General features: G+C 43.1%; 1 protein-coding gene across 1 annotated transcript in view; it reads left to right on the top strand.

Annotated features, from left to right (window-relative positions):
- Window positions 1–13,741, top strand: part of FREM3 (FRAS1 related extracellular matrix 3) — a 229,581-nt gene that overhangs the window by 212,400 nt on the left and 3,440 nt on the right. Inside the window, exons 20-23 of the mRNA XM_086962240.1 lie at window positions 550–684; window positions 1,994–2,120; window positions 5,265–5,452; window positions 11,175–11,321. Coding sequence (XP_086818366.1) covers window positions 550–684; window positions 1,994–2,120; window positions 5,265–5,452; window positions 11,175–11,321 — 597 coding nt within the window. The remainder of the gene's footprint in view (window positions 1–549; window positions 685–1,993; window positions 2,121–5,264; window positions 5,453–11,174; window positions 11,322–13,741) is intronic.

Raw genomic sequence — 13,741 nt, 5'->3', positions numbered from 1 at the left:
GCAACAAAAGTGGGTCCAGGTGGTCCGCCTTCCCTTTAAAAAAAAATATTATCGTGGTGGATGGGGTCCTCAGGGCCTAATAAGGCACGGGGAGGGGGGCCACATGCTCCCCTCCCCCTTTATAGTACATAGGTCCCAGAGGGATGGGGTCCCCAGGGCCTAATGAGACTAGTGCATGTTGTGTTGATCACTGACGTGAACCAGAACTAATATGGATCATTACTAGACAGAATGTTCCTTTACCAAGAAATGTTGACCTTTAGCTGTGGAAAGTATCAGTCAGAGAGTTGCTTTGGCTTGTATCAGTTGCACACAGAACTACACTGCAAAGCAGAACGGTGTAATGTGGATCCATGTTGGATTCCCCGTGTGTGAATGAGCCAAAGGCAATTCATTGGATGTGGGATGTTGCCCATTCTTGGAGCAAATGACTTTCATCATGTCTGTTGTTGGTTCCTGGTCTTTATTTCATCCTTTGTAAATAGTCTATATAGACTATATGTTTTCTCTGTTTTATTAAGCCTAACACTCTGTGTTGAAATCTATTAGGTTCGCGATTATTCTGGGACATACACGGTGAAGCTGATCCCATGTAGCAGTGCACCTAATCAGGAGTACTCCTCTCTGGTCATCTGTAATCCACGTGAACCCATCACCTTCGACATTGACATCAGATTCCAGCAGGTAAGAAACATGTTCAGAAGTCTCATTGGACCCAAGCATATACTGTAAAAGGATAGGTTTTGTAGCATAGACATCTAAGCCTCATGATCTGATACATTAGGGGTCCCCATATGACCTGGATTTCTAAACTCTAACAGCAAGGTACATAGGGGCATATTATCAAGGGGGTTTATCTCCGCTTTTTTGGCTTTAAAAGCCAAGAAAGCGGAGATAAAATGATCTCCCTATTACCTAGCTGCCGCTAACACCAGTTAGCGACAGCTAGTAGGAGATAGCGACCATCTCGGGCCCCACTTTGCATGTCAGTGATATTTATCACTAATGAGATGCAAAGTGGGCGTGCCAAGATGTTAGAGACTGAAAACAGTCGCTAACATCGCTATCTCCTATTACCAACTTTTGGAGATATTCGCGCTACGCGGGAATATCTCCAAAAGCTAACACCTGCCCTGAGCAGTTCTTAGCCATGTTATCCAATGGGAGGTGGATAACATGGCTAAGAGCATTAGCTCGCTAATGCATGAATATCGCTGACTTTTCAGCGATATTCATGCTTTGCGGCGATTTTTACCGCATTTGCGTTAAACCTTGGTAATACCAAGGTTTATTTGCGGTAAAAATCGCCGCAGCGCTGCGGTAAATTTTTGTCTCTAACCAAGCAATATCGATAATTATCGCTATTGCTTGGTAATATGCCCCATAGTTTGATGTTGTTAAAAAAATAAATAAACCTTTAAACTGTTTTTATGTCTTTTTCGGCACCAAACAGGAACATAAATCATCCAAGAATCATTGCTTTGCTGTTTTAATAATCCTTCCATGGTTATGAACTATTGGCTTTGCCAATGCTCCTCAACAGTACCATGAGAGCATAAATTAGCAAGAATCTCCCCCCTCACCCTGTGTAAGATATTAATGCCTAGTCAGCTCTGTAGACGTCCCTCGTTTTAAGGAGATTGGGCTTCCTGACTTCAGACGGGCGTAAAGAGCACTACAACATACTTCCAAGACAATGTAAAAAACTCACTGCAAACACGTGTTACATTAGCATGTCTGGTTCATGACTGTGTGACACCCCCTCCATCATGCACCTCAGCACAAGTAATGTGCCCATGCTTCGCTCTTGATGGGTGCTTTTTCCTCTGGAATGGTCCATCACAGTTTCTGTCTTCCCCTTCTCCAATGGGCAAGGAGTTATTAAAAAGAAAGTTCACCAGCCATTAATAGGACGCGCGCCTGCCGCGTCACCCCAGCAGGCACGGGCTGCTTTACTCTACGTCATCATTGACATACTGTTGTTTCCTCTCAGGTCAGTGACCCAGTGGCGGCAGAGTTCAGCCTGAACACACAAATGTTTCTGCTCTCTAAGAAGGAACTCTGGCTGTCGGACGGATCAATGGGATTTGGGGAAGGGACTGATGTGGCATTCACTGAAGGTAAAACATTTTTTTTTTAAAGTTGTGAAGTGAAATGTCTATATGCTTGGGTGGGCGTACACAGGCAAGTACACGCCATTCTTATTTTATTTGCTTAATTGCTTATACTTACTACCATGTGCTTCTCTCATAACACTGACACACACCAGCCACCATGTTTCTTTTAATACAGGAACGCGCTGTTGTCTTAACTGGGATAGGTGGTGAGTGAAGATGCTCTTGACTAAAAGCCATGAATGATAGCACCACTGTGCGACACACGATGAATCACTCCACCTGTGCTTGGATTTTATTTTATAACAAAATATTATGGATTAATTAATTAATTAATTGTGGGTTTGTAATGCGCTAGAATCGACTCCCGAAGGAGTATCTCCGCGCAGTAGACCGCTGGGGAACCCGTCCTGGCTTTCCCTGTGAGATGGTCCCCAAACCATAAGATCTCTGACACCAATAAATGGAGCATCCACCAGATGATTTAAATGTCAGCAAAGATGCATTCATTAATTTGGGGTGCTAACTAGGGAAAGGTAAATAGAAGCAACAGTGTTAGCTTTCCGCATCCTATAAAAACACATTGCCGCCTTTTTACTCTTGTGGTTTTGTGCTACAAGACTTCAAAAATAAGTTTTACCTGTAGACATTTATCTCGGGTTGGGCCTCTCAGAGTCCCTTCTGGCCCTTCAACTCCAAAGTTGCTCTTTAGTGTCAACATAACATCCTTTCTTCTTAACGGGCTCATAGTGACCCACTTTGGTTGCAGTGATACCAGGGGGTCAGTGTTTGCTGGTAGCTGTCTGGGTGCCTGGACATGTCACATTGGGTTTTCGCTCTGCAACAAAAGACAGTTGTCTGCATGTTACATAATTTATTGGTTTTATAGTGCTTTATGTGGCCCCAAGCACTGATGTGGTGTGAGAGCGTCAAACATTGGCTTAAGAATCACTTTCTTTGAACACTGAAAGATAGACAGTTGGCTTATGATAGTGAATTGTACATTAGGAGAGTGCACCACACTGATTGCCGATGAGTTTTTTTTGTAGACAGCTTTCATGTGTTATTGTTGTAAGGTTTCTTCTAATCTCTTGATTGACACACAAGGGGAGTCTCTTCCCGGAAGTTCTCCTCCTTCTTCAAACAACTGCGCTGGTTCAAATGTTTTCTGCATGAAAATCCTGAAAAACTAAATTTGAGTTTTCGCTCGAGCTGCTAAATGAGCCCCATTGAAACATTCTGCTAAGACTTAGGAAGGTCTTAAATTGAGTCTTTCCACTGACAACTCCAAATGTCATTTTCTTTTTTTTGGTTTTGGTAAATGGTGGTTATTGATTTTCAATATCACTTATACAGACCCTTGAACAATGGGGGTCGTACACATAATTTTGCGGCTGTTTGCTGGAAAGCATCCTATAACACATTGTATAAACAGTAGTGTAATATTTATGTCGCTTCAGGATCCTATGGTTCCAGAACATGTAATTAAGATAACAATTAACAATTTAGCATCTGTCATGCACCATGGCAGACGCCTTGTGAGCACTACCATTTGACGAAATCAAAATGTCATCTTAAGGAAGAAAAAAGGAGACCAAGGCTATACATACAACCCATTCATGTAAAATTAGATACCCTTTAATGGTATGGAGAGCTTCAACAAAATAACCACCATCACCAATACTACCAATCATGTGCTACCGGTAACACGAAACTCTGAAGAGTGATTCATTCCTAAACATTATTATGAGAAATAAACCCATAAACATACCAATACTTTTAAAAATAGGTACATATAAAATGCACGGAGAGTGCAATTATTGTTAAAACATGCACATGCTGTTCTATTGCAGTATATAATACTCAGTACTACAGACTCTTTAATCTTCTTCACTCTAAGTAACTGCTGCAGGAACAATGCACCAAACTTTTTTTCCATGAGGGAGTGCGTCTTACGCCTACAAATTTAGGTGTAAGACACTCCTAAGGCAAAAGTAGAATACATCCATTACCCAAAATTATACCAAAGAAAATTACATTTGCAGAACAGGCAGGTGCCTATTTTTTATTTACCAGAAATCAGAAATATGACTTTTAGTTATATTTTGTTTTACTTGAGATTTCTGTAAACTAGGTCTTAATAACAATTCTGTTGTGCCCTATCTGAGAAAAGCTAAATGAGATATATAGGGCTCTATTCCCACTTCTTACCACATTTAATAATATATGCTCAAATTTCTAGAATCTTTACACCTTCTGTTTATTCAATCACAGATGAATGAAAATCCATTTGGATTAATATAGTTATTTTCCTCTTTCTTATGCGCATATATTGTTTATGTTTTTCCATTTACTGGCGTAATACATTCAGGGGTTTATTTATGACAGGGTTGCGTCACGTTTGCTCCACGCAATGTGGCACATGGGTGACGCAAACCTCTCAGATTTTTTAACCCAGGCAAAGCCACTTTGCGTGGCTTTTAGTGTCTTTAAAAATCTGGAGTAACACAACGCAAATTGCTTTACTCTGCCCTGGGTAGGCGCTCCATGGGCATCGCGTGAGTGTTCCCATGCATCTCCCATGTATTTCGGCCCATCCCCAGATTTACAAGAACTTGGAAACCTAGGGATGTGCCAAAATCTTACACCTAGCCCAGGAGAGGCATAAAGAGGAGAACTGTCTCTTTTTCTCTTGGTTTCTTCCTCTTGCTATGTGTGCTGCATTCTGCAGGACACATAGAAAGAGGAATATGCCTCCCAGGACTATTGTTGTGCAGGAAGATACCCCTTCCTGCACAGAAACAATCCTGCATGTAACACAGGCACCCTTGCACTATGGTGCAGGGAAGCCTGCGTTGGTGCTAGGCTTCCAAAAGGGCGTCAGCGCAAGGGAAGGACTGAGATGCACCATATTGCCTTGAATACGGTGCATTCCTTCCCTTTCCGTCACGGAGTGCAGCGCAGCATTGTGACTTGCTGTGCTGCTCTACATGACCTTCTCATAAAGGAGGCCCTCAGTGGGAGCTGAAAATGTCTAAACTAAGCGATGAGGTCTCATAAAAAACAAATTTTACAGTGTGACCTTGTAGTATGTTCGTGTAAGTAATGATATCACACAGCTGTAAGTACATGTTGAATTTACTTCTCCAGGTTCTTCCATTTATGGGCGAGTCATGGTGGATCCTGTTCAGAACTTGGGGAAGTCATTTATTTGCACCATCGAGAAAGTATTCCTCTGCACCGGGGCGGATGGGTATGTCCCCAAGTATAACCCGGACAACAAGGAGTTCGGGTGCCTGGCTGACTCCCCGTCCCTGCTCTACAGATTCAAAGTCCTGGTATGTATGGAAACAGTGGTGGGCTTAGCAGGAACATGGAATTAAAGATGCAACCATGACCAGGCTATCACCAAAGTTAAAAGCTATTTTGGAGTAGGATATGCGCTCAGACATCTCAGCATCCCTCAGCAGACACCTTTAACAGCATCATCCGCTGCAGGACCTTAAAACAATGCGGATGCTAAACACTGAAGCAGAAGCAATGGAAGGGAACGTGGTGCTAACTGGTCTGCTTAGCAGAAAGGGGGATGGAGCAAACACTCTGTAAGCAAGTGACACATGGAAGGTTGCACCCAACCTAGGAATGTCATTTAGCACCCTTTTTGGTACAGGTAGCTTTGCACCATTTGAGGGGAATTCCTAAAGGTGGCGTTGCTGGTTGATTTAATGGTTAAGGTACTAAGGGCCTGATTTAAAGTTTGGCTGATGAGTTACACTGTCACAAACGTGGCGGATATCCCGAGCCGCCGTATTACGAGCGCATTATATCCAATGGACTTATAATACCGCGGACAGGATATCTTTTACGTTTGTAATTAAGTAACATGTCCGCCAAACTCCAAAGTTTGCCAGTCCAGCGGACATACATAAGTTCTGAAGGCACACTTGAAACTATTGTTTTTATTTGTATGCCTTCAGTGTTTTCTCCTTTCTAGAGAATTGATAGCCTGTTACGTGCATGACATACATCATACCAAGGTTAAATATCATTCTATTAATTGATATTTATGATTTTAATACTGCTTCAACCACTGAAATAAAATGTACATATTACAGTTTCTTATTAAGTGACCAAAAGATGGCAGCCTGTTTCCAATACAGTGTCCAACTCCACTGTCTGAGTATTGCTTTTTGGACGGTATTAGAGAATAACATTTATGGCCAGATTACAAGTTGGGCGGTTGATTCTGTCAAGTGCACAAACCCGTCTATGCACTGAACAGAATTCTGAGTTTGATTTCATTTAAAACATCTGATAATCATCAAATATATTAAATAACCCAACTTTCGTTACATTTCGTCAGGTCAAAACTGCCAAATTTAACAGGGGAAAACATACGGGGCTTCATTTACGAGGCCCCTAGCGGCACTTTTGCACCACCAGACCATCACGTTTTGATGCTCCGGTGGCACAATGTGCCCCAGAATATTAACAAGGCCATGCAAAGCCCCTTTGTGTGGCTTTTTATTGCCTTGTAAAGATGTGCCCCTTTCAGCAGGAAACTGAATGAAAGGGGCGTTCCATGGGTGTTGCTGTGGGTATTCCCGAATGTGTCTCTTTACAACGCATGCGAATGCATCGCATGCCATTACAACACGGTTGTTACAACGACCGTGTTGTTACAACGTGAACCAGTACATCGCAAGTAGCTACAACGACTTGTTCTAGGGGGCGCGCTGGACTTAGGAATAGTATTATTTACTATTCCTACTCCAGTTTGTGCAACAGCAGGGAAGGTATTGGATTTCAAATCCAAAACCAGCGCTCCCCCACAGCAATGCATTGAAATGACTTGCGATGTAATGGTACGTGTGGTAACAACGCAGTCATTTGAACGACCGTTTTGTAAAGGTACCGCGTTGCGAAGACAGCGTTGTAAATGCTGTTTCCCGGTGTTCCCACGCAACCCCCATGGAATCAGAAGTGTTCAAAGATTTACGAGGAATCGCAAACCTGGGAATGCGTCAGATCCTAATGCCACCCTAGGGGTGGCGATAGGGAGGCGCTACAAGGAGAAATATCCTTATTTCTCCATGTTTTTGTCTCTTTCCATGTCTGCTGCATTCTGTAGCACAAATAGAAAGAGGAAAACACCTCTCGTGATTGTTTTTCTGCAGGAAGAGACACCTTCCTGCACAAAAACAATCACCCCTACAACACAGACACACTTGCACCATGGCACAAGGAAGCCTGTGTTGGCACATGGCAGCCCATTGTGCGCAAGCACAGAGGAAAAGGAAAGGAATTCGCTGTATCTCATAGATATGGTGCATTCCTGCCCTTTTCCTTTCACGCAGGGAAGTGTACTAGGATTCCTTGCGGCACTGCCCTGCACCAAAACCTTGTAAATAGACCCCCGGTATTTACCATATCATGAAGATTTTGGTGCGCTAAACATCAAAATCCACATTTTAGTACCCATAAACTTATAATAAGTGTTATTTATCGCACCTGATAAATAATGTACCCCAACGTATTGTAATTTATCAGGGGCGCTAATGCCTCTTCTTGTATATCAGGCCCTATGACAAACCAAGCATTGAATATTAGGCATCCAGCAGCAGTGGCGGCTGACACACGTAAGAGTGGTGACGGGAGTCAGGAAAGTCGACATACCATAGGATAAGTTAAATACATTTTTTTTTATTAAACCGCTTGCCTTGGGCTCACCGCATTGCCTAGTCGGCGATGCGGCGAGCACAAGGTAAGTGGTTTTATTGTTTAAAAAAAATTATTTAACTTATCCTGTCGTATGCTGACTTCCCCACAATGCCCCGCCCCACCGCTCTTACCTGTGCTGGCCGCAACTGTCCAGCAGCCTGTTTTGGGGACCAAACATGAAACAACTTCCTGTTTGGGATGTAGATATGTGAAGCAGGTTTAAGATCAGTGAGTTAGGTGTTGAATGTTGTCTGATTGTTTATTTAGTGGAAGGAACAGTTTATGAAGTGCTGTGGGTGTAAACAATCATTGATTACTAACCTCTGAAATATTACATTACCAACAAATCTTAGTAAATGTCTGCTTGGCTGCAGCTCTGTTGAACCTGCTTTTCTGGATTAAATTTAGCGTGAACCTATGTTCAACTTTTCCTTTATGAGGCTCTGCTGCTGTGGACTGAGCTCCCTCAGTCCACATCCCTCCCATTCCTTTTAGCTCTGAAACTAGTGTTAGGCGCAGGTCAAAGTTCTTCGTGTTTTCTCCAGTGCAACCCTTTGATGGATCTGGAACATGTTTGCTGACCTGGAACATCAAGGCTGGATAAAGCAGAATTGTTGTATGATAGAGGCATGCATGGCTAAACCCTGCGTGTCTCTCCTACGCAGCCAGAACCACGAATGTGTCTTAATAACGTACTTCTTTACCACGCATGCCTTTACCATGGAAATTCATGATAAAGGCATGAATGATAAAGGGGTATGCATGGCTAAGTTCATGACCCCCGCTCCCCCCACCTAAGCTACAAACCCCCCTACCTGCCTGCCCCGCCATGAGGTCCACATATCCTGACCCCCTCCCATCCCCCACACTGTCTCTAACCCTTAGTATACACTATCCGGATCCCCTCCCACCCCGCACTGTCCCTAAAACTACCCCGAAGCACTACCACTGCCCTTTGGCCTAAAATCCTAAACCCTATTGTAAAAAACTACCCTCACCCCCACCCGAGCCCTAAAAAACTACCCGCTCTCCCCTAAGCCCTTAAAAAACTACCCCAACTACCGATTCCCGACCCCCTGTCCTGAGCCCTAAAACCATGTCCCTTAACAAACACTACCCGACCCATTCCCACCCCGGCTCTGGCTCTAAAACTACCCCAACCTCTTCCACTGCCCTTAGGCCTAATACCCTAACTCCTAATTAGAAAACTACCCAACCTTCCCCCAGCCCTGAAAACTACCCGACCCCCAGCCCTGACAATTACCCTGACCCCCCCAGCAGTAAAAACGACCGACCTACTTCTTCTGCCTTGAAAACGATCCCAACCCCCTTCTCCAGCCCTGAAAACGACTGACCCCCCTCTCCAGCCCTGAAACAACCCCCAACCACCCCAGCCCTGAAAACAACCCTGATCCCTTCCACGGCCGTTAAGACTAATACCTTAACCCCAAATTAAAAAACGACCTACCTTCTCCATCTCTGAAAATTACCCGACCCCCCAGCCCAACCTACCCTTGAAAACGCATCAGAGCACCCCAGCCCAGAAAATGACCAGACCCCGCAGACCTGAAAACAACCCGAAGCCCTGAAAATTACCCACGGCTCACCGACCCATACAAACTTTTCCCCCCAAAACCCAGCCCCACTTACATCACTGCGCCCTCTCTTCCTTGCGTCTTCCTGCTTCCAAGCTGCAGCCAGCAACTAGACAAAAGAAGGGGGCTTCCCAAGGGTTTTATTGATAGTATAGGCAGGCCAAGGGGGAAAAAACAACTGTATAGAAAATGAAAGAAGGTACCCTGCCTAGTGTTTGATGAACCTCCCGATCTAGGCAACTTATTGAATATCTATTGTTGCCTAAGCCAGGACTATATGAATGGATGAATGGTAGTTGAATGCTTAAACTAGAGTTAGAGACAATCCCTGTATGAATGAGTGTGCAAGTTTGTCTGAAGTGTGGTCAGTACTGGGTAGCTCTTAATCTTTAAAAAAAACTTTTGCTATGTATTTTGCGATATATCAATGTGACTATCTAATTTGTATATGTCTGTCCTCTGAAAATTACTAATAATATATTTAAAAAGAAGAAAAATAAAAAGTATGTATTTTTCTAATATATTTTTCTAATATATCTTGTTTAGTCTGCTTTGATTGACCTGGTGTTTGTCCTGTGCAGCGTCAGCCCTTGGGCTAATCACCCCCCCTTTTTATCATTTTTGGATCCTCTAACTAGGACCTCTATAAACACTAGGCAGGGTACCTTCTTTCATTTTCTATACAGTTGCAGCCAGCAACTAGACCATGCACTGCCTTAACCACGCGTATGCAAGCGTGGTAGTGCTTGCGTACTCACAACACACTTGGCTCTGCCCGCGTTGTTCCAACTGTTTCCCAAGCCGAATACTTTGGGACATATTTACAAGCCACTAACACCACCGGAGCCTCACTATTTCTGACGTCCCGGTGGCCTTGCTCAATACCCCATATTTACAAGGTGGTGTTAAGCCACTTAAGGTCACCCTAACAATTATGCCCCTTACCACAGCAGCCCGCTGTGGCAAAGGGGCGGGCAATGGTGTTGCAGTGGGCGTTCCACCACAACACCTATTGCTTTTTGGTGCTGCCCCATATTCACAAGGATGGGGCAGAGCCAAAAACTAGGGCCAGGTAAAACCAGGTCTTAGGATGTCGATACAAGGAGAATTATACATTTCTCCTAGTATTTTGTTCTTTCTATGTGCTCTGCATTCTGCAGCACACATAGAAACTGCAAATCGCCTTTCAAGATTGTTTATGTGCAAGAAGGTGTCCCTTCCTGCACATAAACAATTGCCCCTGCAGTGCAGGCAGTCTTGCAACATGGTGCAAGGGGGCCTGCGCTATCGCTAGGCAGCTTTTTTTAGCACCAGCGCTAAGGGAAACGCAGAGGTGCACCTTATTTTTGAAAATACGGTGCATCCCTGCATTTTGAAAATTCCGGAGAGCGGCGTTGCCAAATTTGCTGTTACGCTGCGCTCTGACATTTTCTTGTACATACCCCCCCTTTGTCTTAGACATATGCCGTCAATCAGGGCGTCGCTTCCATTGCTGCAGTAGGTGCAGTGGCCACGGAGCCAGAAGCTTCAGGGGCCCAGTGAAACATAATTATGACTGTACTTCACAAAGCAGCCAGGGGGCACATTTTCTCCCTTACACTTGGGCCAAAGACACACTGGCTTTGCCACTGCTGCCAATGGTTGGTTTTCTCGTAATGCGTCTACTGTTTGCCCTTAATGGGAGAGTTCACTGATGCGTACGTTTATTCCCGTCATCCACTGATTCATGTGTGTTTTTTAACAGGACAAGGCTCAACCTGAGACGCAAGCCAGAGTGTTTGGTGATGTCGCCTTTGAGGCTCAGCTCGCCATTGACCGACCCGATGCCCTGCCGCTTGCCAGTCAACCTGGATCCGATGGGTTCAGCCTGGCATCCGATCCGCTCTTCCAGGTAATCGCTGGGCATGCACCAGTTGCACAAGTGCAGTGCTGCTTCCTGCTCATTCTGTTCCAGCAATGGGCATCATGGACTTCAGTAGATGTGTCTCCTGCTCAAGGCAGAAACCACCAGCGAGGCCAGACACAATTAGGGCCCAGTGCACAAACATAGGAATGATGCTCCCGATACTACAGCTTTCTAAATAATGAACATTAAAGATGGTCACAACACATAATCTGAAAAAAATACTTTTCAAACAGTTTCAGACTTTAGTGCAACTTTTACATATAGTTTACTTGGCTTTCTGAACGATTGGGTCTAATTTAAAATGTTGCTCATTTCCATTTTAAATATTTAGAGGGTTCTCCCCACAGGCTGGAACTGTTTTCAATCGTAGTCTGGAGGGATGGATTATTTTTGTAGTTTTATTTCTTTTTGGTCAAGGGAGGCTTCATTTGAACCCTGTCACAAATTGAGAAAATAAAAATTATGACGTTTTCCAATTAGTTTTGCTAAATATTTTGCGTATCCTCACTATGCAAACGATTGCTCAAAGTGTTAGTTTTGCACAAAAGGCAGTGACATAATGAATGTGAAAACATCCAGCAGCCACCGTTGTAAAGTTTCTGCAACGGACTGTAGATTACTGCACCCTACGACGTATGATACTGTGCCACTGGTATGGATCACTGTGTTTCTGCCATTGTCTTAACCAAAGCATGTGCACAAGTTACGAAGTACTTTATCACCAGTTCAAATTGTTATGGGCTGCACACGTGAGTTGAAGGTTAGAACAACTCAACAAAAACTCAGATCAGCCCTTATGCATAACTTTGTACCTCTATGTACCATGTGGAGCTCTGCTGGTTTTTTCTAAGAAAAGAAAGCTTAGCATACTGATCAAAACATGCATGTACTCCAATGTAGTTGTGGGACTCCTGCTTGGTTCACCGTGAGGGTTGTAGTTAGGACTCCCTTCCAAATTATGATTCGTAATGCAATTTATCAGTGGTTTGCAACTGCAATTTAGATTGTTGACCTTTGAAAAAGTTCCTCAATGTGGAGAAAAGTTTGTTTAGAATTAGACAGTGGTCCATAGAATCAGTGACAATTCTTAAAGAAATTTAAAAAACTTTTAAAAAGCTCCTTTTAGGAAAATGGGCTGGATTAAATATAAAAACAAGTTTTCTTTATTTAGCGCTATCAAAGGCATAGGGGTCTGCTGGCCCCAGCAGGCCACCATATCTGTAAAGGCCTCCAGATGGAGTGAGTCACAATTTATGGACTACCTCCTGCATAAAAATGAGGTAGGTCAAAATGTGTCCCAGTCTAAATCTTAATTTTGCCAGTTGTCCTATTAGTATAGGGTCAGTTGGCAAAATCTGATTTAGTTTGCAAAACATTGGTGCACAATTTGAACCGGTTTTTGCTGAATTTTCATTAGTACACCTAGCCCCTGTTTATTTTTCTTCACTAGAAATTGTGCGAAATTTTCTTTGCCTGAAACATAGGGACTAAAACAAATTTCCCTAAAATTAAGAAGCCCAATGCTTTGGAATCTGTGTTCCAAATAGGTTTGTTTAAAAAAACCTCTAAACTAAAATTTCTTTAAAAGAATAAACAGGTGTGGAGTTTTTTGCATTTTATTTACAGTGGGAGCTGGAGAAGCGAACACCCATTTATTGACTTTTTCCTGCCACTTGACCCCACCCCACCACCTGTGCACCAACAGCCCCCATTACCTCTGAACCAGTTGACCAGATAAAAACTATTTGGCTGATCTGTTTGACCACTCTTTATACCCCATCTGCTTTGTCCACCTCTTCTGTATGTCTGTGGTCAAAGTGTGAATTTTCTGCACCTTTGTGAACTTGCCGTAATGTGCTAGTGTGATAAATAGATGTGTTCATACGTTCTATATATAAGCTTTAAATATGTTTTAAAAGATTTAGCAGTGGGATGTCCACTTTGTGGAAAACACAGTCAGCTGGGGTGATCCATTTTGGTCTATTTTTAGGGTCCATACATTATTTATCTTTAAAAAAATATATATATATGAAGTGTAATTAAGCACAATTTAAGCTCTGATTTGGGCCAATAAACTAGGATATTTCTGAAAACAACTGTTTGTAACTGTTCGATTTGCGAACACTGGAGTGTTAACATGGTGATTAGACACTGGGGACATTAATATGTTGATTACATGCAAGGCAAACGACTTTTTAAAATGTAACTTGTGCATGTTAAGCTGTTTTGAGCATGTATACTTGATGAAAATGACCAAAAAGGTTCAAGATATGGATGTAGAAAACTATGCACTTCTCCCAATATTTTTATCTCTAAAACCGATCGCATTGTAAACAAGTGTATTTAGTTTTGTAGGGTTTTATCAAAGGATTTTGGAACAGTCAACCTTTAATTCGTCTTGTAGA

The sequence above is a fragment of the Lissotriton vulgaris genome, chromosome 3_1 (genome assembly GCF_964263255.1).
Source record: "Lissotriton vulgaris chromosome 3_1, aLisVul1.2, whole genome shotgun sequence".
Classification (NCBI taxonomy): Eukaryota; Metazoa; Chordata; class Amphibia; order Caudata; family Salamandridae; genus Lissotriton; species Lissotriton vulgaris.
This window is presented reverse-complemented; position numbering and strand designations above follow the sequence as displayed.